Consider the following 26311-nt stretch of genomic DNA (forward strand, 5'->3'; position numbering starts at 1 on the left):
TTATTTAAAAAACACTTAATACTTTAATAAGTAACTTAGTTATTGCTAGTTAGTCATTTGTATTATACCAAACAAAGTTTGTTTATAAGTTAAGTGAACTGTAAAAGTTTGACAACAAATAAAAAAAGATCCATGTCTTTTAGCTTATAAAAAGTTTTTAATAAAATAAAATCGGATTTTTAGTTTTTGAAATGTTCAGTGTTTAATTCAAACATATGTACTTTTAAAAGTATTTTTGAGTTCAATATTATTATGATACTGCTTTTAAACAATTTAGTGTTTAGAAACAATATTTTTAAGAAAAGATTACTTTTTCTGTAGTTCACTGTAAATATTTTTTTTTAATTATCTAGTTTTCATTTTGCTTTGAATCAAAATAGCATTTCAATACTAATTTATTTATTATACTTACGGGTTAATGGAGTTTAATACATGTTTTACTACATCTGTTTTAAACTTCAATGACCCGTTCTTATTTAGCTTTACTATTTTTGTTATACTACTTTTTGTATTCAAAAATTTTGATAATTGGTGTTTTAATTAACTTTTTGAAAAGTATTTTTTTAACTAGACATTTATTTTAATTGTTTGATGTAAATAATATATTTTCGCTTTAGTAAAGAATACTTTAAGTAAAAACAAATATATGAACTTTTTTTGAAATATTTTTTTCTAATAGAAGATTAGAAACAATATTAAATATGGACTACAAAAATAAACAACACAAAACAGGAAATACTCAATTTCAGGGTTGTGATAATAGCAGTAAAAGTAAGTCTTCTATTCTATAAACATTTTACGAATCTTTATTGAAAGAAAAAAAATTAAATGCAGTGTATAATTTAACATAAAAGTAAATACATTTTTTCATTAAATGCTTATAAAACTTACTTAAATTCTTTTTTTTTACAATTCAGTTGTTTAAAAAGTAGTAAAATAATAAACAGGTATGTATGGAAACACTAACCCTAGAATAACATTTTTTTACAATCAAGGAAAAAAGGTGTACAGAAATGACCCAAATTTATCAGATGAAGTTATCGAGAGTAAAGTACCACAGATTAAAGATCAACAAAAAGGTTTAGTGATGCTTAAACAATGTACTATTTTTTAATAGTTATTTAAGAACAAGAATATTTCACTATTAAAAATCTTATTTTCAAGAATTTTATATATCAAAAAATGTAACATAACTATGAACCATAGACTAATAAGGTAAAGACGATAAAAAGATACTTAAAAGCAGAGTTACCAGAAATTCAGAAATAAACAGTTTCAAGAACTGAACAAACATTTGCTTGCTTTTGATAAAAAATCACTTTTTAGAATTAGTGTGGCGATTCTTTTATAGAAATCTGGCAGCTGTACTTTAAAGTATTTGAAAACCAAAAATCTCTATTTTTTAAGTTTAGTTTAAATGTTAATTTTCAGTGGACACAAAAAATAACGAAAAAGAAATTGAAGATAACAAAAACGTACCAACGTGGGGAAACAATTCGGGTTGTAAAATATTAATAAGCCAGTTTAGAAGTATAAACCAAAGTGAAACTAAAAAACTTTTTGTGACTGACTTTAAAGGTTAGTAAAACAAGCTTAGTAACAAGAACTCGGCTACAAAGCTGTTAGATGATATATCTATTTTTACATAACAAAACTTTTAAAAACTATGAGTAGTTTAATTTTTGGCATATATATTTGTTTTTCCAAAAAAAGACAAAAGCTTTATTTTTTTTGTCAGAATTGCTTTTAAAGAGTAAACTGCTCGCGCATAAAATTTTTAATTAAAACATACAATTTAATAAGTTTTCAGAATCATTTATTTTTCGAACTTTTCAACCCTGCTTATCAGTATAAAGTTATAAACTGAAAATTTATCTTGCAAAAAATCAAAAACTAACTTATGGAAAAAATGTTACTTTCTTTTTTTTAAGTTTTGCTCAGCCTGAGTGAAGTGAAAAAATAAACTAACAGTAGATATTAAAGGTATTTATAAAATTAAATTTATTCATTTTTTTTTAACATTTTCAAATTGACCACGTTAATGGTTAAATGATTTTTTTTTTATGAAAATGATTTTTGTTATTCATAGTTTTAATTGCATCTAAACTAAGATACATTTTTTCAAGTAATATTTAGTATAGTTTGAAAAAAAGCTTTTAGAATTAAGTAGTATTAATTAAGTTTAAATTACTTTAGATTTCGTTTAGAATTATAGTATTATATTATAATATTCTTCTATATTTAACACTAAAACTTGTATGTTATAATGATTATAACACACAAGTTTAAGTGTTAAATATAGAAGAAACTTAAAACTAGATAATGGTGCTTAAAATTTAAGTAAAATAAAAATAATAACAGTCTAAACATTGTGTATTCACTTAAATTTTCTAAACCAAAGTGTTATTCTTTTAAATTGATTTTTTACAGTTTAAATAAAATTTTTGTCTTTTAATTTTTAGAAAATGAATCAAGATAAGTTTTGGTTTGAAAATTTAAAACAATGACTTTTAACAATTTTAAGGACATCCAATGAATGCGATAAGTTTAGAACAACCAGCAGCTGACAGTGAAGAGATGAAACAACTGATGATGAGAAGAGATCATGCGCGCAGGCATGTAGTTCAGTATGAAAACTTTTGTGCAGATGGTAATTAAGTTTGATAGATAAATTATATTTAGCACAAATGGTCATCTTATTTTATGATTAAGGTTATTTACCATGTCCATTTTTTGTATCAAAAAAAAAATAAAAATTTATAGGTTTTTAGTACTGAAAATTTTTGTACTTTTTTGTATAATCTTATATAATAAAACAAAAAAAGTTTACGCTTATAAATTTAAATTTTACTATCAATACTTTTTTTTTTGTACCTTATATCTTATAAATTTTGAATAAATTTATAGGAACTGAGTGTGGATTGTGTGTGCAGTGTCAAAGCGTGCCAAAAACAAAAAAGCAAAGATTAAGTTTGATAAATTTAAACAAACTTCTTGCTGCTAACAGAAACATTAACCCTGGTTAGTACAATTATTTAGCATTTCAACCAAATAAAAACGTCTTCATAAGTATGCTGAACGTGTTTAGATATATTGACTTAAAATTTGTGCATTTTAAAGCTAATAAAAATTTAAATTTAGCTTAGTAACTGACAGACTTTTCATTAATTTAGAAGTAACTAAAATATGTTATGTTTCATTGTTGTTGTAAATGTTAAGTAAAATGTTATATGTCTTAAAAACAGTAAGGTAATATATTAACTATACTTTAGTTTGAAAAACAATGTTTTTTAATTTCAGTTAGTAACACTTTTGAAAGTGTATTCCATCTTGTAATTTTTTTTTTTTTTTTGTATTTTTTTTTATAGAAGCTGAAAGTAGGCAGTTGATTGGAATGAACAATAGTGAACAAGAAGTTGAATGCAATAAAAAAATCCCTAAAAAGTTGGAAATTACTGACAACGGAAACCATGAATACTCAAAACTAATTCTCAGTACTTTAGGTAAATAACTTACATTATTATGTTTTAAAAGGAAGTATACAACGTAAAAATAACGTAGTTTTTATCTACTAAATAATATTACGTTATATTGTGTTTCTGCTAATTTGAATTTTATTTGTTTTTATCCCTATAAAGTGAAGGATCTAATGTTTAAAAATACCTTTAAACACCGTTATTAAACTTAAGGTGCATGATTATTTTTAATGTTTTACAAATAAGTTAATGTGTAATTATTCAATATTTTTCCAAACAGGCAACGAAACCAAAAGACCAAACGGATACGACCACATTTACGTTGAGGGATCATACAAAGATTTATCAGTGAGAGATGCTTACAGCTTGGATGAGCACGGAAGCACTGATGCGTACGATGTGGAGTTCAATGAAAAGGAACCTTCACTCAACTATGAACGAGTTTGTTCCAGTGATCAGTTAGCTCATGGACGAGTGAGTTTAAAAGCGTAAACAGAACTTTCAAGTTTTTTAAGCTTATTTGTCAAAATATTTGTTAATTTTCTACTTAATCAATTGATGTGTAGTGATTCATGTACATTGCTAAATAGTATAATATATTTGTATTTCATGTTAAGCTACTATAGAAAACAAAACTAGTGATACGTAATTTTGTTTATCATTAATAATTTAAAAAAAATTATATTCCCTAAGTGAAACTGAGCACAATAAAACTTAAATTTTGTTATTTTTTTAAACAATACATGAAATTATCTTACATTTTGAAAATACAGGTTTTAAAACAATGCGCAGCTACGAAAAAGTACACATGTAATGAAAGCGCTACAAAAATGATAGATATCGGAGGGAAAAAACTCCCCTATATACAACCCGTAGATTGTTTTGTGCCACCTAAAATTGATAGTAAGTACTTTTATTTTAATAATGAGTTTTTTTGTTTAAATTATTATTTTGTTAATGGCAGAGCCTCAATTTTGAATAAAAAAAAATTCTTTCTTTTCTTAATTTACTCAGCCTCATAAAACTTCTTTTTTTTTTGGTAAACGTAGGCAACTCACTTTTATTAGTATTAAAATGTAATTCATTTTGTTAGGTAACACCTTTAACGTTAAAGAAAAAGAAGTTTTGAAACCTAAAGTTAAGGTTATTGAAACTAAAATACAAACTGATAACGGAACTAACGAAAACAAAAAGGTCCCTGATGAAATAAAGAATGATGAATATTTGGTAAATCAAATTCCTATTGTAAACTAATATTGAAAAATTTATAAAAAAGAAAATAGTCTTAAATACATTTTTTATTTCAGTTATTGTAAATAATACTTAAATTTATTTTTTAAATCGCTCTATGTTAATGTCAATAACAAACACAGAAATATCTGACGAGTGCTACTGCTAATGAAAATTCATCACTCCCAGAAAAGTTAAAGAAAACAAATAAAAAGGGGCGGTTTTGGAAGAAACTTGGAAAAAACTTTAGCTTTTTGAAACAAAAATAATAAAATTTGTTGATTTTTTATCAACTTAGATTTAAGCTACAGTGTATTTCATAATTTTATAACTTCTTACTTGATTGATTAAAAAACAGTATTATTTTGCTAATTGAAATTTATTTAAATTGATAAAAGCCCAAAACTAATTACATTTTACCAATAAAGTTAAGATTTATTTTTGAAATTTAATATCAAACTATTTTCCAAGTGTTTCTGTTTAGTTGACACTAGGTTCAAAATATCTTAGTGCTATACTTACAAAAATTTATTAAAAATACCTTCGCTAAATTAAAATGTTGAGCATGTTTTTAATTAAATGATAAAACTTTGGAACATAATTGAGTTTTCTAAGTTATTAGATGATGAACTAGCGATGTTCAACTTAATTCAAATTATTTACTTAAAATAATTTTTTATATATGGTTTATTTTTTTAACTCGTTTTTCAAAATAAATTTATCAATAACCTAATAAATTTCGATCAAAAATTAAAACAGTTTATTAAAAAATAAGTTTCTAAATAAATATGTTTAGAAAATATCATTAATACTGAGTACCAGGGGCGTCGCGTGGGGTGTTGCACTGCCGCAACTGCACCACCTTTAAATTTTGTAAGAAAAAAAAAGTATCTATAACGTTTTCGTCACTTTTTAGAACTTTTAATCTCTTTTAAAACTCCAACTTTGAAAACGACCATTTTGCCCACTTCACTGCCGCAAACTCTTAGCTGACTGCCGCAAATGAACTCAAAAAAGCAAAATTTCTTCAAGAATTACCGCAAAATCAATATCTTGCGGTAAGTAAGCTAAGTTGAAAATTCCCTAAAACAGGACATGCTTAAGTATCATCAACAAGCTATTGTAAACAAAAAATAACAAAGCTAGGCTACTGCAAAGGATTAAATTTAAGTTTATGTACCCTCATGATTTTTTAAATTAAGAGATCACTTATATTAAAACGGGACAATAAAAGAACAAAATTGTCATAAATTACACATTTTGAAAAAAAAGATAAAAAACCTAAATCACCAAAGTCTTAAAATTTGATTTTCTGTATTTAAGCATAGATAAACTTAACTATAACTGATTATTGTTATCATAAAGTTAATAAAATATTTAATTAAATTTTATATAAATGTAAAATTTGAGTTCTGAAAAAAATGTTAAGAAGTTTATTATAAACTTAAAGTTTACTTTTACAGAAAAATAATTTAGATTTATATTAAATAAAAATTATTATTATTGAAACATTCACATATTTATTTAAAGTAAATAGCCTAACTTAAAATATTGATCTGACCCCCAAAAACTTTGATTACTTAGAGTAGTTTAACATTTTAGAAAAATTTAGTCTACTTTATATGACTTTTGATTTAATTTTTTCATAAACAAAGCAAAAATTTTAGAAAAAATTGTTGAAACATAGTTGCCTTGCCTTATAATCAGGACAACTTAGAAATGTTAAAAAAACTCAAGATGACCCAAGATAAATTAAAACAGACCGAATTAGGAAAAAATTCAGGCTGACTAAAGCAGTTTTAGTTTTTTACTCTGAAAATAACAAGCTTATTTAAAATTAAAAAATAAGTGTTTTACCCCTATGGCCACATGTAAACTAACTAATCAATTTTTACTGCTATAAAGGTTACATATTTATAAATTATCTTTAAATTTCTTGAAAAGTTCAACAGCCTCACCAACAAAACTTAAAAAAGGTGAGCTTCTGAGAAAAATACTATCATCAAAATGAAAAACAAATTAAAATTAAATAAAGAAAAGATACCCTTTAAAACCTATTGAATTTAAACCTCCAACAAAAAAACATTAAATTTAGAAAAAAAGTTAATAAAAATCTTAATAATTGTAAAAAAAAATTGTGCAAAATAGTGAGGGGTAAGGGGAGTGGGGGGTTAGGCACTTTTTTACATGTTGTTCTTTTTTTTAACTCTTTCAGAGAGCTAATAGTTACTCTTTAATAAACTTGAGTAAAATAAATTTTACTTAAAATAAACCTGCAGTTTGTACATAACATTTTTTTTGCTTGTAGACTTTTTAATTTTCTGCCAAGTCTAATAAGATTTTTTTTTGTCAAGTTAAATATTAGTAAAATAACCATTCTTAGTATGATGTTTAATCAAATATTTTTTGAATAAGATTGAGGCAAAAAAAAAACTATTAAAGTTGCTGTATTTTTCATTATAATAAACATTTGTTTTGTCTAATTTTTTTCTACTGTTAGTTTAAACTTTAAAGCCTTCTTAAAGATTAATACTCATAAGTAAGCTAACATTTTTTGAATCTTTTAAATTACTTAATTTTTTTTTATTCCTATATTTACTTTAATTTTCAAAGTATTTACTTTTTTTTTAAAGTTATTTTCATAAATAATTTTTTTTTTTTTTATAATTTTTCATTTTTAAACAAAATTTCTTCATTTACATAAGCAATTTAATGTAATTGTTATAGAAAAAAGTTTTTATTTTAGATAAAAAATAATTTTAAAGTAGGGAATTTTTTTTTTAATTCTGCACCACCTAAAAAAAATACCACGCGACGCCACTGCTGAGTACTGAATTATTAAAGCGATTATTATAAATATATTTTTTTAAATTTAAAAATGAAATCTGTTCCACACAATGAAAATTTAGTGTGAAAAAACTATATTCCAAGAAGATAAGCTTAATGAAAAATGTTACATATGTTACTAAAAATTCTAAAAATTCAGATAATCTAAGTCAGCCTTCACAACTTAAATTTATTCTCTGCAATTAGAAAATAATTCGAATTTAATGTATAATAGTTATTTTAGTTAGGTTTTTTCTTAAGTTACGATTATCAGAAAAAGTTAAAGTAGTGAATTTTATTCAAGCTCAATTTGTTTTTTACCGTTTTATTTTAGCTGAACTTTTATTATTTTAAAGTTTATACTTCCGAGTTCTGATAATATCAACGCATTCATGTTTATCAGAGTATTAAAGCAGCCCGTATGTTGCTTCCATAACAAACTTTATGTTTTAATTAGTCTACTATTTATGTACAATAGCTACTTGGTTTTTAACAACAATAAATGTCCTGGCACGACGTTGAAAGGTATTTAAGCGGTGTGCGACCCGATAACCGAAAGGTTCTTCGTGCACCAGGTCCTAGGACCAAATATTTTGAGCGTCTTCTTATTTGTAATTCATAAACTTGACAAATGCATAATTAACAAGTTTTTTTTTAATACTATGTTGTTGTCTGCTGATAGTTCGAAATTTTTAGATAAGTAACTTTAATTTTAAAAAAACGAAGGTGTTCAAAATAAAATTTACCCAAGGATCTGGGTGCACGAAAGGATCTCGAAAGGTCATCAGGTCGCATAACTTATGTGAGTAAGTTGTAAATACAAGCTTCAAAGATATTTTTTAACTTGAAAGTACTAGTTATTTTGAACATAGTAAGAAATATGGAAATAAACCAAAAGCATTGTACTGTGAAATCTATGTAAGTTTTAAATTGTCGAAGCTGTAAAGTGAATCCCAGTAAACATTAATCGTTGAGTAGAATTTGAGACTGATTTAAAAAAAAAGCAGAAGCAGAACTGTAAAAAATGAAAATGATAAATTCTAAAGCCATCCGAATAAAAAACCAAACTTGATACTAAAATTTAAAATGTACAAAGTTTTGGTTAGCATTAATTAGTCTTATTTAGAAACCATTTTTAGCTCTGGTTGCCATTTAGCACATTTATTAACATTAAGTTCATGTTTTTAACGACATTAGGTTATTTACAATTATTCAAGTCAGTAAAAAGACAAATAAAACAATTCTATTTAGTTTAAAACATATTAAATATAACAAACTGTAAAAAGCTAATTTGTTAAACTAGATTGATATTAAACTGGTAAATTCTTAAGTTAAGTAACTTGGTTTTGATCCATAAGTTTTAGAAACTTTTTTATTTTTTATATTACTTATTTAAGTGTAGTGCCTTCTTGAGAAACCTTTCCTTATATCAGTTGTCTTTAAAATTTTATAAAACAATCTTGTAAAAGATTATAATTAATAATGAGATATTAATGTTGAAAATATTTTTGACACAACCAATTTGTTGGTTATATTTTAAAGCATCAACGACTACAAACTGTGAGAGCATGTGACTGTGAGTACTTTAGTATAAATAATATATATAGCTATTGGTCTTTAGACCTTCTTATGAATTAAATAACTTTTAAAATTTTTATCATACAATTTTTAAATATTAAAAATGTAAAAACTTACTTTTATTTTTCCGTTTTGTTTTTTTCAAATCTTTAATGTAAACAGTGATTTAAATATTAAACATGCTTCTTAAAAGTTTTTGACAAACCTTAAAGCTTTTCTAAAACTTTTATATAAACGGTTATTACCCTTAAACAAACTATTTGCTTTACACTGCTAAAAGTTTCATTACAATTGAAATAGAATGCAATGCTTTATTAAAATCTTAACATGATTTTAGCATTGATTTTGCTTGAAAACAGCTAACTGTTGTTTTTCGAATCAGTAATTTCAAATAGAATTCACACATATTTTAACTACATCAAAAATATGTTTGAATTGCAACTGGTATAGTGAGACTAATGTTTTCACATTTAAAAATAATAATAGCCTTATTCTTACATTTCTTCTCTTAAAGTTAAATGGTATCCTCGGTATGACTTGATAACTAAATGGTTTTTTTTTGTTCACCAAGTACTTGGACAAAACTTTTTTAGCACTTTTTTGGTGTTGTCCAATAAATAGTTTACTTACTTTCAGGGTTGCCATTTTACTTGGAAACCTGGAAAAACCTAGAACTTGACAATTTAGGCAAAAAAAAACCTAGAAAAACCTGAACTTTAAAAATAAATCCTGGAAAAACTGGGAATGAATTTTAACAATTTTTACATGTTCAGTAGTAAAATTTCAATTTGACTCAAAAAATCTATCATATAGATAAAAAAAAATTGTCATCATCAATTTTTTTTTGTCTAAAGCACATTGAAAGTAGCTTTACAGTATCTTTTTAATGTTTTTATACTTTTTAACACAGTTTTATACCTTAAAATTAACTTTAACTAAAAGTTGACCCAAAAATGTGTACTTTTAAAAACCTGGAGGAAATTTTGAAAACCTAGAAAAAAGTTTAAAAAAAAAGAGTGGCAACCCTGTTACTTAAATTATTACACAGAAAAAAAATTGTTTACTTTAAAAAGGCTAACTATTTAATTTCAGCTCAAAATTGTTGCGGCATCATGCTAGATAATTACCAAAGTTAAAGCTGATGATGCCCAAATCAATGTAATTTTCATACAATAAATACCCTAATGCATAAGTTTACTATCAAAATGTCATCCTTAACTAATCTTAATAAAAATTTATATACTTACCACTGCCTCTAAATTTTAAGATTTTGGTGAGGTTGGTTAGTTATAACATTATAATATAGTTTGTTAAACAACAACAAAAAAAGCTCAAAATATTTGGTACTAGGACCTGGTGCTTAAAGAGCCTTTAGATTATTAAGCCGCACACCACAGATACCTTTTAACTTCTTGTTTAGGACAGTTATAAAGACTTTTAACAGTATAAAAACCACTGTAAAATTCATTTATATATGTTCTATACAAGTGATATACAAAGATAACTCACATTCACAAGAATAAAATAAATCTCAACAAAATATTTTAACTTTAACTCAGGTTACTTGTTGATGCACAACATTTATTTATAAATCTAGCATAATTTGAATAAAAGCTATTATTTTCTATTACTATTATCTAAAAATATTCAGTTATACAAAATAAACATATCTCTAAATAACCATGAATGGTGGGGGAAAAGATTTTATTCAGCCAGATTGTGGCGGGCAGAATCCGTTGATGAAGGCAGCCCAACACTTCACTAATGACCAAACACACAGGAGTGTCACTGGAGTGCCTTGTTAGTTAATGACTGTTTATATCCAACAATTTTAAATTTATAAAGTATTTTTGTTACATTTCGTTCAAAATTTTATAACTTAAAAATAAAACATCAACTGGTTTAAAACTAATAAATTAAAATGTTGATTTGAAAGTTAACTTTATTGTTAGTATAAAAGTGATATTTAATTAATTACTAATATGTTTAATTTAATATGTTTTAAAAATATACAATGAAACCGTATTGTTTAAAAGTTGTTACATTTTATTAATATTAAAATATGTTATACCAACATGACTTTTTTTAAAATCAATAAAAGTTTTTTGATATTTTTTTTATAATACATACAAAATTCATAATTTAAAATAAAGACATAACAGATAGAAGCTATAAGTTTTAAACTTATAGCATAAGCTCAATCATTTATAATGTTTATTTGATATTTTATTACAAATATTTTAGTTTTAGTCTTATACTTAAATAATATGGATTGTGATATAGGATTGCAGAAGTTTATGTGCTTGATCTTTGATTATATATTTTATTTTTTTTAATCTTGTTTTTTAAATTTTTTCTTTCTATTATAATATTAATTCGTTTTGATATTTTGTTTTGACAATAATGTTATAATATATATTAAATAAACTAGAGTTTCAAATGATGTTTTAATTATTTATTTATGCTTTAAGTTTAGGGAGGCTATATTGTTTGATCAGTTTTAACAATTTTGTAAATTTAATTTTATTTTGTATTTTATTAAATTCCTCTATTAAAAAAAATAAAGAAGCATACATTTCTTAATTGTTCTTCATAGAAAATTAAAATCAACTAGACAAATTTAAACTCAATTTCAATATGTTTGAAAATTTTAATCTTTAATATTATAATAAAAGGCTAATTAGAATTATGTGAAATTTTTAATTTTAGACAAAATTGTGTAAACTCATTAAATCTGTTTAACAAAACCCTATTTTTAATATTTTATATTCATCAACGAAAGATATAAAATTTTAAAATTAATTATGTCTAAGAGAGTCTTTGAAAACATAAACTTAGTCTGCAACAATAAATATAAAAATGCTGCAAAGGCATTTTTTATTAAGACAACTTTAACACCTGTAGTTGAAGTTAAACTAAATAAATTTTTAAAGTAACAAATAACTAGCTATAAAATTTATGTAATTTTTAAGATAAAGGAAATGAAGAACTGGCAAATGAGTTTGTAGGTCAACAAAATGCCCATTTGGTAGAACAACCACAAACGTTTGAAATGAGCAGCCTTTTAAATTCATTAGACCATGAAAGTTTGTTTTTAAAACTAAAATTAAATTAACTAAATTTAAAATTCGATTAAGTGCAAAAGCAGAAATTTATATAACTATATAAAAAATCGTTCTATATAAAAAATTGAGTAATTAATTAACAGGAAAGCTGCAAGAACAACAAATGCAACAATCATCAGAATGGGTGAATGAATTTAATGTCAACTCTGTCAACTTACAGGGTAAGTTTTAATATACTCAGCTCTTATTAATTTCAAACTAATTTATTTTCTAAAAATGTTACATAGAAATAACACTTAACAGACTTGAAAATATTCTTGTTGAGTTTTTTTTTACTCAAAGATAAACTTTATAATGACTACTCCTTAAACTTTATTTCTTAAAATACTTTCTAAATTTGATTATTTTTATGAATCAACTATACTGAAATTATTCAAGCAGCCAGGCAACAGAATCCGTGGGTAACCCAGTTCCACAACCAACAAAGAAGTTCACAGTTCGCCCCACAAAATCAACGAGGTGGAACGAGCGAAATGGCGCCTCAATACAAACCGATGCTTGAAAACCAGTGGAACCAAATGAGAGCGGGGCCGAGCACAGCTTTCAACGCGACCTGGCAGCAAGCTCCTAGTTTTCAATTGAGAGGTTTTGTAACTATGAATGAAGTATTTTTGTAAATAATTTATGATGTATTGTATGTATTTGGATTATTTGTTGAAAAAAATTTGCAGGAAGACTTTTAGAAAATATGCAATTGAGTTTGTATAATGTATTAAATATACATAATAAACCTACTTAAGTATAATTTAAAAATAGTGGTTTAGCGTATAATATCTTTAAAAAATGTAAAAATATACAGAGACGGATAACTCAATGACACAAAAAGAACTTGAAATTTACAATGAAGTTGAAGAAGTCTGGTAACTGCTTTTAAAACATAACAGTTTTATTAGTTAATTGTAAAAATAAAAATTTTACAGTTTAATAACCTAATTCCTTCCCAAAATATCTTGGTACCAATAAGTTTGCAAAAACACAGTAAAAACAAATATAATGAACAATTCAAATTATAGGCAAGAAGTCGTAGCGAAAGATGAGTTGAGTCTTGCCGAGGCAGCCAAGCAGGTGTCTGATCAGCTGGAAGACGATGAGAAAATGAGAAATTCCCAGTTCAACAAGTTCATGCACAAACTGCAGGGTCAGGAACTCAGTATGGACAAGCAGCAGGTAAAAGCTCTTTGGTTTGTAAAAAAATTTAAATTTTTCTCATAATTACTTTTGTTTCATAACAGTATTGATATATAATATCTTTAACATATAATAATTCCTTATATAAGCAGTATGTAAACTGTTTAGTTTTTATCAGGCCGTTTAAAAAAAATTATCTTATAACTGATTTGCTTTAAATCACGTTTTGGCATTCTCTGTTTTTAAGGATATTTTTTTTTGAACAACTTTGTTGTTGTTCTGTTAAAAATACTTTTCTTTAGTTACTTTGTGATGATAACTTAATTAATAGCATTTTTGTTCAATAAAAAGTGTTATATGCTTTATATTGCTAGAACTTATAGTAATTAAAATTTGTTTTTGTTATTACTGTTGAAAGAAAATCAACTCTGCTATGTTTTTTTTTTGTTAGCTGTAGAATATTTAAACTTATTAATTTAAGAACAAAATATGATATTTTTAATTAACATAAAGGAAAAAACCTTTTCTAGAGTTTTCATTAAAAATTTAAATTGACACATATATTTAACAAATACATAAACTTGAGCAAAACATCTTTAAAAAAAATATTAATTATTTTGTTTAACTTATATAAAATAATTTTAGTTTCAAGGAGTACATCCTTCGAATTGGGACGAGGAATTTCTCAATCAAGTTAGTTTAACAAACAATATAAATTATGCTGAATAAAGTAACATTGTTCATTAAAAAAAAGGAAATCAAATAAGATTAAAGTTCTGTTTGAAAAATGTTCAAATATAAATTGGTTAAAAAATTATTTAAAATAACTGTGTTCATTCTTTAAAATAAAATACTCAGCAAGAGGTCTATCGTGTAATAAAATAGTATATTTAACTCTATTTAATTAAGAATTGAAAATGTTTTTTTTTTGTAACGGTAGATCTCTTGCTCTGTATTTCGTTCTTTAAAAGAATCGGGACAGTTATTTTAAATTGTCTTAAACCAAACTTTAATTTTATAATTATTTCGGTTCTAGCCTGAAAAGAAAGACAACTTATTTCCATTCATCTTCAAAAGGTTTACAGTTAATTTGATGACATTCAACTAAGTTATGTAAATACTCTAAAGCTTTTTTATAGGTTCTTGATCAGTTCAGATAGTGTTTCTTAACGTTTTCTACATCTCAAATTTTAAAATTTTGTTTTTATCTCCATTGCTAACAAAGTACTTCACAGAAATCACAGCAAAGTGGTGGATACTTTGATGACTTGGAAGAAGAATGGACGAAAAATGAAGAAAATCACCAATGGTTGAATAGAGAAGATGAAAAAGTTACTAAAATCACAGTTTTTTCTATGAATCATTATTGTAATTGTTTCGTAGTTATGAGAAAAACTGAGGCAACTATAATATCTCTGTTAGATATAAATTTTACACATATTTATTGTATTTTGAATAATTTGCAAATTATAGAAAAAAATAAGTGGTATTTTATTAATATTAAATTTAATTTTTTTTAATAAGTTTATAATAATAAAACAACAAATTCTTTGCAACTTAGAATAACTAAACATTAAGACACAGTTGTTTGCAAAACGAGCTAGAAAAAGTAAAGCTTGTAATTTTGTTTCGCAAGTTACAAATACCTATAAGCTTAATTTTGGTACTTTCGTATACACCCTTCTACTAGTACTGAATACAATGCATACGTTTATATTCAGCAATTTAAAAAAATTACAAAATAAGTTTGTAACTATTTTTCTTGTAATCACCTTTTTCAGGAGTACGAGTTCAGTGAAGCGAATCCTTATCAGGACGCGGCATCCGCCTCTTTCGAGGAAGGAGTCCGGAGAATGGAATCCGGAGATCTTTCAAACGCCATCCTCATCTTTGAAGGCGTCGTCAAGAATGACACGGAACACAGTCAAGTATGTAGCAACAATTGTTTTGAAAATATTTTATAAACAGTTTTTTTAACTACCTTATATAAAATTTATAAAGCATAAATTAGTTATTACATTTATTAAACTAACTTTTTTTTTGTGTTCAACAGGCTTGGTACTACTTGGGTCACTGTCAACAACAAAATGAACAAGACACAAAAGCTATACCCGCCCTTAAAAAGTTCGTTTTAATAAGTTTATAAAATTAAGGATCTTTTTACTGATTTGTTTATACTTTTTTTCATAGTTATCTGTTTTCTTGAAGTTTAAATTTTTAAAAACAAGTAGTTTTTAAATATTTTATAGTAATATTATTTTTGTAAAGTTAAAGTCAACCTAATATGCTCAACACTTAGCTGTAATAGCTCATATGGTAACACTTTTTTTCAGAGCCTTAACACTTGACCCTTCCAACCTGCCCGCAATGATGGCACTAGCGGTCAGTTACGCGAACGAATCAGACAACGTGAAGGCCATGAACCATCTCAAACAGTGGATACTCAACCATCCACAGTTAGTTTGCTGCTTGTTGTTTGGCTGCTAGGTTTAAATTTGATACCTTGTGTATATAGATTGATTTTTACTTTAAGTTTCAAGGAACTTAGGAAAGTATATGTTAAACTTCATCGATTGGTATTAGTTTTTAAGAATGGCTTGAATGGCTTTAACAAAACTAAACGCTAGGTGTAAATAGCCTGAAAATAACAAACTTATTGTCGAAAAAGCCTACATGTTTTTCAGCATTTAATGTTTTTTGTTTGATTTATTATGCACCGGATGTTATTCGTATAACAAAAATGCTTTTTTATTCGACTTTGACTGTATAAATATCAATGTTTATTTTCACAATAAATTAAAAGTCTGTTTGTTAATTAACTTGACTATAAATCTTCTTGGCTTAATGTTGTACTTAATACTCTTACTTCAGTAATTTTTTTTCTAGCTAGTACGACTTAAAGTTTTGTAATGCTAACAAAAATGCAGTAAATACTTCGTGCTAATTTTTTTTAGTTAACTATTTATACAAATACTGTTTATAGATTAAATTGTATTTGCAAATTTCGATAAAGTAAGTTAAATAAAATTAAAAACAACTCTATTAAAGTTTGCTATAAAACTAAAAACTAAGAAAACATTAAATACTACATTTTATTAGTTTTGACTAAACACAACAAGTGATCAAATTAGTAATGTTACAAGCTTTTAAAGAATATGTAACAATACTACGTTAATTTATATAACATACTGTTCTATATAATTGTTTTAATTTTGTTCATTATTTATTGATGCTGTTTATTAGCACGTTGGTTTTAGATAGTAAATAAAAGAGGCGTATAGTTATTTGTCAAACTTACTACTTACTTAAAAGAAACCGTAGAAAATTAAACAGGGAAAGCAATTTTTGTAACCAAAATCAAAAAAGAATTTAAGCATAATTTGTTTTATTTGAATAAATACTTTTGTTTTTTCTGAATTGTATGTTGCAAAATTAAGACTCAAACTTTTTTAAACACCAACAAATGTTCAAATTATGAATTTTTATTAATTTTATGAATTTTCAAGTCAATCTACCAAAAGATTATAGCTACTGAAAAGTATTTAAAAAACAATTAATGATTTATTAGTTTAAATAATGTTCTTTAAAGTCTTTTATAATACTTTTGGACTTGATTTATCTATCAAATGTACTTAATTACTTAAAACGAAAATGCAAATGACCTTACATAATATGAAAAAAAGCTCATTAGTTGAACCAATTTTTTTTTGTACAAAATATTTTCATTGTTTTAACATATTTTAATTTTGACTAACGTGGTTTTTTTACATATCGTACTCGCGTATTTTATTAAGACTTTTAGTTTCTGGTGTTGAATAGGTTTTAATCAACAATTAAAGTAGCGAAAACTATTGTAATTGTATTTAAGTTCCACTGTTTTAGGTATATTCTGTTTGTTTAACTTTTAGCTTGCATTTGTGTTTTATACAAACTAAGTTGTTTCTTTTTTTACTATTTTTATATAGCTTTTATTTTGAATTAAAAGCTATTTTAATAAAAAACAATTAGTTTGGAAATTTTTTATATAAATAAAATTTACAAATATAATTGTATTTATCAATAAGTTCAACAATCTTATATTTTTATTTTTAAAATAAACAATAAAGTTTTGTACAAAATGAGTTTATAAAAATATTATTTTTGTAGACTTCATTGTTTTAAAATTTAATCTTATTTATGTGTAATAACAGCCGAATAAAATTCTTTATTTGTTTGTAAATGTTTCAAACAAATGCATAATAGTTAATGATTAATCTTGTGTTTGTTTAAAATTTTACAGAATTAACTTTGTTTTTAATTGAATTAAAATCGTTAAATAGTTTCGCTTATATTTAAAAATTAATTTGTTATAACGTTTGGTTTAAAGCAATGATTTAAAATTAACCTGTTTAACATTTGAAATCTATGTTACAAAAATGTTTAACTCATAAGAAATTTTTAATTAAAATAAAAAGATTAACAAAAACTCTAATTGGTTAAAGAATGGTAAATTAAAATCCGGGTTGAAAAATTTATACTTAATAAATTTTTTCTTCTAAAGCTTTGTGAAATAAATGATGTACAAGCTATACAAACCATAGCATAATCACCGGAATCTCAAATTTAAAATTTTATATACGAAAGTTTTTATTGATATATAATAAAAAGTTTGAAATTAACTGTTTTAACCATATAAACAAAACATGAATGTCGTTTTGTCAGATATTCAGAAACTGCCAAGAAAGTTCCAGGAATGATTAGCAACCAAACTGAACGCCCGTACGTTTACAATATGAAGGACTCGTTAGTTTTATTTTTCAAAAAATTAAATATAGAGTTTTTTAAATATCATAAATGTACGTAATTTTCTGATTTTAATGGTTTGTTCTCAAGAGCTGCTTTAAGTTTTTAACAATGATATCTTAAAATGTGAATGAAAACAAAAACTGATTTAAATAAACAATAAACTTTCAAACTAGGTTAATATATGATTATAGTATTTACTGCTGTGTGTTAGTTATATTTTCAATTTTTAAACAAGTTGTATATATTATTTTTAAAATAAATTTTATCAAAAATAAAAACTTCAGTTTTAGAAGTACGAGTAAATAATTTGCATGTAATAAGTTTTTAGTAAATACTTCATTAATTTGTTGAACTTTATATTACTTTTTAATAAAAATCACATTATAAAAATCAATTAAATGTTCAAATCTAAACCAATCGAAAATAATTAGTAACACAACATTGGTTTTATAAATAATTTAACATGCTTACTAAAAAAAGCTACAAATGCACAAGTCTAAAAACTTTAAATATTAACTTTTAAAAATACTGTCCATTACAAAAAAAGTTTGAATAAACAAAATAAACAATGTATTTTTAAAGCTTATACTGCTAGTATACTGTGCATTTTAATTATATATAATATGTGATTTATTTTAAGAATATTTTTTAAAACAGCAACTGTGCTATTGATATGTTTTTTTTTACTTACAAGCTTTTAAGTTTATTTTGTTATAAAACCGTTATAAAAAAAAACTTGATTAAAAGAGCATTACAATTTTTTTACCAACCTTTTAACTCAACAAACAAGACTGATCTTTGAATAAACATTCCTTACACAGCAGTTAAATTTAGCTTAAGTAAAATAACTTGTTTGTTGGATTCCTATAAACTTTTAATAGGTTTTTTGTAAAATGACCTTTTTTTAATATAAATTCCCCTACAGTAAAACTTACGTGGCACTGGAGAGGGCGTTTGTGGAAGTGGTCAGAATGTCGCCTACTGTCCCGGATGCAGATGTCCAGTGCGCCCTCGGTATCCTGTACCATCTGGACCATGACCACGAGAAAGCCGCCGACTGTTTCAGGGTAATTTTTTTTCTAATTTTGTTTGCTTATTTTCTGTTAAATTTCTAAAAATGAACGAATTACTTGTGTATTTGTTATTGGAATAAATACTAGCAAAACTTTATGGTATTTTAATCAGTTATGTTTATTATTTGAAATTTTTTTATGAATCTATTTTAAAACATCTTTTCTTTTTACCTTAAAACTGATACAATTAGTAACAACATACAGTGTATGAATCAATCGTAATACAAATCTATATATTTGTATTTCTTAAAGAATATAATTATTTTTGTTTACAAATATTATCTAATTTTACTAATTTGAATTCATAGCAAATTTTTAGTTTTGAATAGAAAAAATAAAAATAAACAAACTGCACAGTTCTATGAAAAAATGACGGTTTCCTTGACTGAATAGTTATACAAATTTTACTCATAGTGATAAATATACAGGCAGCATTGTCGGTAAGACCGGATGACGCCCAACTGTGGAATAAGTTAGGAGCCACTCTTGCTAATGGCAGTAAGAGCGAAGAGGTAAAACTTTTGTAGTAGCTTTTTTTCAAATATAATAAATAGTAATTTTGTTTAGTAGGAGCTGTTTTAGCAATTTTATAACGTATGGTTGTGAGTATACATGTTAAATAGTTCTGCTAGTCTCAGTTAAAATAAAGTCTATTAAATATGTTGTAAGTTGTTATTTATTTAGTTGATAAAGTTTCAGTAATTTTTTTTTGTCGAATTGTCTTTATATTTTTGAAATTTTATTAACACAAGAAATTCAATGTATTGTAATAAATCGTTTTGAAATTTAAGTCAGTTTTTTTATATTTGTATTTTCTCGTAAATTAAATATAAGTTATAATTACCAGGCAGTCATGGCTTACCGAAGAGCTTTAGAGTTAAATCCCGGGTACACGAGATCAAGATTCAATCTTGGAATTAGCTGCATCAACCTCAATGCCAACCGGTTCGTTTACATTTGTTTTAAATGTTTTATATACTTATTGTAGCTTTATAGTTAGTTAACTTTATTATATTAATTTTTTTTGTGATTCTTTGGTTTAGTCAATAGTAAAAAGCTTAATATAAAATAAGCATCCGTTAGAAAGTGTAAGCTCTCAATAATATGTTTAGAACTAACATTTTAGAGTTTACTATTTTCACTGGTATGTACAAAATATACTTTGTATTAAACTTTATAATATTTTAATTTTTAATTATCAAAAGCAGGTATTGACTTTTAAATATTATTTTCTTTTAATAAAAGTTACACCATAAGATATAAATTTTAAAAAGTAGTATATCGATTAATTTATATCTATTTTGACTTAGAAATATAATCGTGTTTATTAATCGTTTCTTTTAGTCAGGTTACCAATATCTGTAGAAGTAAGTTTTGTTATTATAGATCTAACCTCGTAGGAAATAAATAAATGTATTTATAAGCTAAAAAATGTAATTTTAACAATAACTATGATTAATTAAAAAGTAAAATCTGCAGTAGTTATAGTTTTAAATGTTTTTATACTAAATATGAAATTAGTTATATGCCAAATACGAAACCAAATGTTCCTAATTTATTTCAATTATCCATCATCAACAAAAATTTAGGCTAAATACCTCATAACTTTAAAAATTTTTAAGATTATTAATAAATCAAGTTTTTTTTACAAAAGTGCATTGTCTTTTATAAAAAAATAAGGTATGAAGTATAAGTTACGTTTTATACAATATAAAAACTTGAATTTTATTTTTAGGGACAGGCAGTTTTGTAAAAATGTTCCGATACAACATATGGACTGCATTTTTTCACTGCAAGTTTTATCTTAAATTTAAAGATTTTCATAGATCTAAAGTACTTTTTTGTTTTTTGAGCTAAAAATCTGAAATCTTTAGAAACTCTTCTTAAGTATTTAAAAAATTAAAATTTTAGATTAGAATTTAAGAAATTTTTTTTTTTTGATATAAATACTATTTTTATTTTAGTTAAAACACATTTGTGGAGAATGACTTAAATTAAAATCCTGGGCTACATTAAAATGAAGTCAAAAAATGTTTGTTAAATTAATATATTTCCAAATTTTAGTATTCTTTTTCTGTAAGGAACCTCTTAAACTTACAGACTTTACTTCCTTTTTTCTAAATTTTTTTTTTTTTTTAATCTTAAGAGGTAAAATTGTTTGATAGCAAAATCAAAAATGTTCACAAGAAGGTCAGTTTGTAAAAAAAAAAACAAGAATATCTAGTGTAGTTTTTAAGTCTCTCGTAAGTTGCGAATAGACCATCTTTTTCTCTTCATTACAAACCTAAGAATATATAGTGTAAATTTCAAATATGTCGTAAAAAGTATCAAAGTACCCTGTATGACCCCTTTACAAATTTAACAGCCTTTGGAAATTTTTGCCCTTTGAATCGCTAATATAGTCCCCAAAGGAGCTATTCTGAAAGCACTGATCTGTAGAACATGATGTTCAAGTTTCATAAATTTTAATCAACACTCGCAGCGAGGCGGTGGAACACTTCCTGACGGCGCTCGACCACCAGAAGAGCGCCAGGGGACCGACGGGCGAAACGGGCGAGACATCGGACAACGTGTGGGGCTCGCTCTCGATGGTGCTGAACATTATGAGGGACGAGCAGGCCTACCAGCAGGCGCAGAACAAGGATTTGGATTCACTCATGCGGAAATTTCTACACTCGAATCACGTGACGAGCGTCAAGTAGCGCCGTATAGCGGATAAAAAATTGTTTTTACAAAATTTTTGAAATATTATTTCGTTAATTTATCTTATATAGCACTTTTTTAATTGATTAAATTATTAAATGTTTATTAGAAAAAAAATATTTTGCAGGAATTTAGAAATAACAACATAACGTTAATTTGACATCTGTTTTGTTCTTAAAGTGGTAAATTTTATCAAGTTTATTACCTATTTTAATTAACTTAATTTTTGAGAGATCTTAAAAAATCCTTACACTATTTTTTTTTCTTTTTTTAATTTTAAACAAGTTAAATTAACTTTATTTTTTATTGTAATACTTTTTTTTGCAAGAGTTTTAAAAGCAAGCTTTGTGTGTTGTTATATTTAGATAACTTAGAAAAATGAAAACCTAACTTTATCGTTATTGGTAAACAATGTTAGTAAAGCATTTCAATTCAATTTTTGCTAAAATAAGATTAACGCCTTTTATATTTTAATAAGCACTACTAGAAAGCCTTGTAAAATTAGCTAACTTATATTTATAGTCTTTTCGGTAATTATTTATACAGTGCCATCAGGCTTTAAAGTAAGTTTCAAAAAGTTGGTGCTTAAGTTATATAGTCTCACAAAAACCAATCTCAAAAGTTAAAATTACAATTAACTTACTTAATAATTTTATTGAATTTTTTTTGCTTATTTATTTCTTTTGTGATTTAAATATAGCCTTATTTCAACTTTGATTTTCTCTTCAAAACAAATTTTGTTAAAACAGTTTTTGTTTTTATTTTAGATTTGTTATTTGTATGCAATATGTATGTATAAGCATTTAAATTGTGTGTTGTTTTTTGATGTATAGAGAAAATCTTAATTAATATAAGTGCAGTATTGTTTCAATAAACTTGTTGCAGTTTTCTGTCCTGGCTTATTTTACATAAATAATAAGATAAAATCAAAGAAAACTTTTTTGAATTGTATTATTTTGATACTTGAAGCATAAAGTTAATTAAACTTGTTTGTAACTTTAAATTTATAAATTAGAACTGTTTATAAACTGCGTTGTTTTTAATTTGTGTTTCTTAAACTTCAAAAAATGATTTTAGTTTTGGATTTAAAGAAAGTTAATTAACCATTAAATTAAAATAAAATATTCTAGCAAAACTTTTGAATAAGTATACAAAATAAAATGTTATTTTTAGAAGCTGGAGCTTTTATTAGTAGGGTTTTCGTATAATCACACTGACAACCGGAAAATATATGCTAAAGTAATTAATGTGCTGTATTATTATTATTTATTTTAATTACAGTAATTGAAATCAAAATTTAATATCGATATTATACGCTCTAATTGATTGGAAGCTCGTTTCACGCATGTGATAAAATGAATGATGAGTACAAGTCAACTTGTATAAAAATAACAGTAAAATACATTAACAATCTTTTCTATTTGACTTTCTATAAATGCATAGTTATCTGGTTTTTAATATCAAATAGAATTTTAAATTTATCAGCTGAACTGAAATGTATAAATACAATTGTATTTTTTCTATAATTAAAACTTTACAAGCTACTTATTAATAAAATATTCATGACCACTATTTTAGTAGTACTAGGTAAAAATTATTCAATTAAAGTTTTATAACAGCTAAAACTTAAATTATCTTCGCTTATTTGAAAATGAAGAAACACCTTACCATTTATGTGAGGTGTTATTTGAAATAAATCCTTAACTGGCTGATTGACAAAAAAGAACGCGATAATTTAATAGCGGTTACATTAAATGTCAAGTTTAAATTAACTGATAATGATTTTCTTAAAGAGTTTTAAGTTTCATATTTGGTGCAGCGGTCTGCTGACCAAATATGAAAGTTCAGTCGGCGCATGCGCAGTACTCGTGGCGGTAAAGCGGCATGACCGCCACGTCAGTCCAGCTGTTCGTGGCGGGCGCGTACTTTTTGTCCAAAACAATTTCTTTTTGTACATGCCTGCCCTCTTCTGTCTCGTGGTCCGAATAAATTTCGTCTACTTGTTTCTTCAACCAGCCGGAAAACACGCAGACGATGCTTTTTAAACGGCTTTGAGCGCGCGCCTGTTTTCTTTCGTGCGAGGGAAAATTTCAGGCGGTGCGGGCGATGGGTAAAACTGTACTACTTCACGTTTTCCTTCCACTCGGCCGAACAGGCCGACGCGAACTTTCACAAGCAGCTTTTTTGCGCCCGAGCGTTCTTCCAAGTCGCGGCTTAGCCGTTTGCACGCAGCACTTGGCGCCTCCGAAGTGACCTGCAGCTCGCGAGCACTTTCGAAGCCAAGTCCAGCACCAGAAAGCGACCGAGATTGCGAAGCAGCGTTCCACGTAACGAGGCGCGATTTTGAAAAGGTTCGGCAGCGCGAAAGTGTTTGCCAGCTGATAAATGGTGGCGGCGTTGTGGAATCGTAGATTCGCGTCATATGCACTTTTCAGTTCAAACTGTTCTGAAAAGTCAACTTGTCAAGTTTTAGTTTGAAGTGATTTTGCTCAGTTTTATCTTATTCTACTTCACTGTCATCAGTTGCCGAAATGCCTAAGTATTTTTTATTAGTGAACAGTGAAAAAGATTTGTGCGGTTAACGCGTCAAGTACAAGTATCAGTTAAAATGTAAAAAAGACTAATTTTAAATACCTAGTCTAATTAAAGATCAACAACAATTAAACGTATAATAGCTTTTCCACATACTTTTTTCGTAAATTGAAATAAAAGACCATAAAAACTAAAAAAATCGTTAAACTTTTTAGATACCTTAACTGTAATTTTTCAAGAATCAAATTTAATCAATTATGATTAACTGCCTAATACATAAGTAGTTAACACAACACATGTTTGCATTATTAGTTATTATAAGATTTTACGGCTGGCAGTGTTTATAAAAAAGCATTAGGCTTCCGAAATTATTTTAAAACGTTCTCTTGAACCTAAAGATTTAATAAAGAAATGTAATTTGTCAAAATTTTACAGAAATTTGTGAGCCACATGTTTTATCGGTATACTAACATTTCCAACCCGCGCTCAGTTCCCACCCACACGATTCCAACCCGATCAAATCCCACCCGAATCAAATCCCACCCGAATCAATTCCAACCCGATCAAATCCCACCCGAATCAATTCCAACCCGATCAAATCCCACCCGAATCAAATCCCACCCGAATCAATTCTAACCCGATCAATTCCAACCCAAATCAATTCCAACCCGATCAATTCCCACCCGACCAAATCCCACCCGAATCAAATCCCACCCGAATCAATTCCCACCCAATCTAATCCCACCCGAATCAATTCCAACCCGATTAATTCCCACCCTATAAATTCCCACCCAAATCAAATCCCACCCAAATCAAATCCCACCCGATCATTTCCCACCTGAATCAAAACCCACTCGATCAAATCCCACCCGATCAATTCCCACCCGAATCAATTCCCACCCGATCAAATCTAACCCGAATCAAATCCCACCCAAATCAATTCCAACCCGATCAAATCCAACCCGAATCAATTCCCATTCGATTAATTCCCACCCGATCAATTCCCACCCGAATCAATTACCACCCGAATCAAATCCCACCCGATTCAGTTCCAACCCGATAAAATCCCACCCGAATCAAATCCAACCCGCACAATTCCAGCACAAATTAAATACCGGCCAAATCAAATCCAACCCGATCAATTCCTCACGTTCAATTCCCATCCAGGTAAATTATCACTCGAAAGAATTCTTTTTCGACTCAATCCAGTTCATAAAAATTTTAAATAAAATAATTACCAACCTTTATATATGTTATACGGTTAGTTCAGATCCATAGTTTTATGCATAAATTCTAATACGTTTGATTTTTGTACATGTAGAGTTTAGAAGAAAGATTGATTATAAGTTTCAGTCAAGTTCCATACTTTTTAAGTTTAAAATTTCATATTACTTCATATATTTAGACCAAAAAAGATTTTTTTAATAATGTTTAACAATTAAAAAAAAAATTATAACAACTTTTAATGAGAGAAATTATTAATTTAACAAATTTTTATTATTTTCATTTTCAATAAGCTGTACCTAACTGCAGGGGTGTGTTTAGACTGGTTACCTGGAGCCTGTGCGACGATGAAAAAAGACGAAAAAGAAAAAAAGAAAGTTTCGTGTATTAACCAAAAAAGCTGTGTATTTATAAACTTTTACTTGTTTCGCTTGTGCTTTCTTTGAAAATTGTAAATGTTAAAACAACGAGTATTAAAAATGCTTTAAAAACCAAATGCAATAACAAAATGCAAACATTTTATTTCATTGTAAAAAAGGTTTGTTTTTGTGATATGCGCTAATAAGAAAAAGCTTTATTTTCTTTTCATTGTGTCATAAATGGCTAATAACTTTTGAAACTTTGTTTGTAA

General features: G+C 26.2%; 1 protein-coding gene across 1 annotated transcript; it reads left to right on the forward strand.

Annotated features, from left to right (window-relative positions):
* The first annotated feature begins 10772 nt into the window (after positions 1-10772).
* Positions 10773-22169, forward strand: LOC145831698 (peroxisomal targeting signal 1 receptor-like). The gene is made up of 16 exons (XM_082939010.1): positions 10773-10910; positions 12083-12196; positions 12319-12396; positions 12617-12820; positions 13035-13095; positions 13249-13402; positions 14009-14056; positions 14599-14694; positions 15145-15291; positions 15417-15487; positions 15697-15819; positions 18065-18145; positions 19074-19215; positions 19650-19733; positions 20069-20166; positions 21704-22169. Exons 1-16 carry the CDS (start codon positions 10793-10795, stop codon positions 21921-21923), a joined length of 1839 nt encoding a protein of 612 aa, XP_082795136.1. The 5' UTR covers positions 10773-10792; the 3' UTR covers positions 21924-22169.
* Positions 22170-26311: the final 4142 nt, after the last annotated feature.

The sequence above is a fragment of the Thalia democratica genome, chromosome 3 (genome assembly GCF_965202585.1).
Source record: "Thalia democratica chromosome 3, ktThaDemo2.hap1.1, whole genome shotgun sequence".
In the NCBI taxonomy this organism is placed as follows: domain Eukaryota; kingdom Metazoa; phylum Chordata; class Thaliacea; order Salpida; family Salpidae; genus Thalia; species Thalia democratica.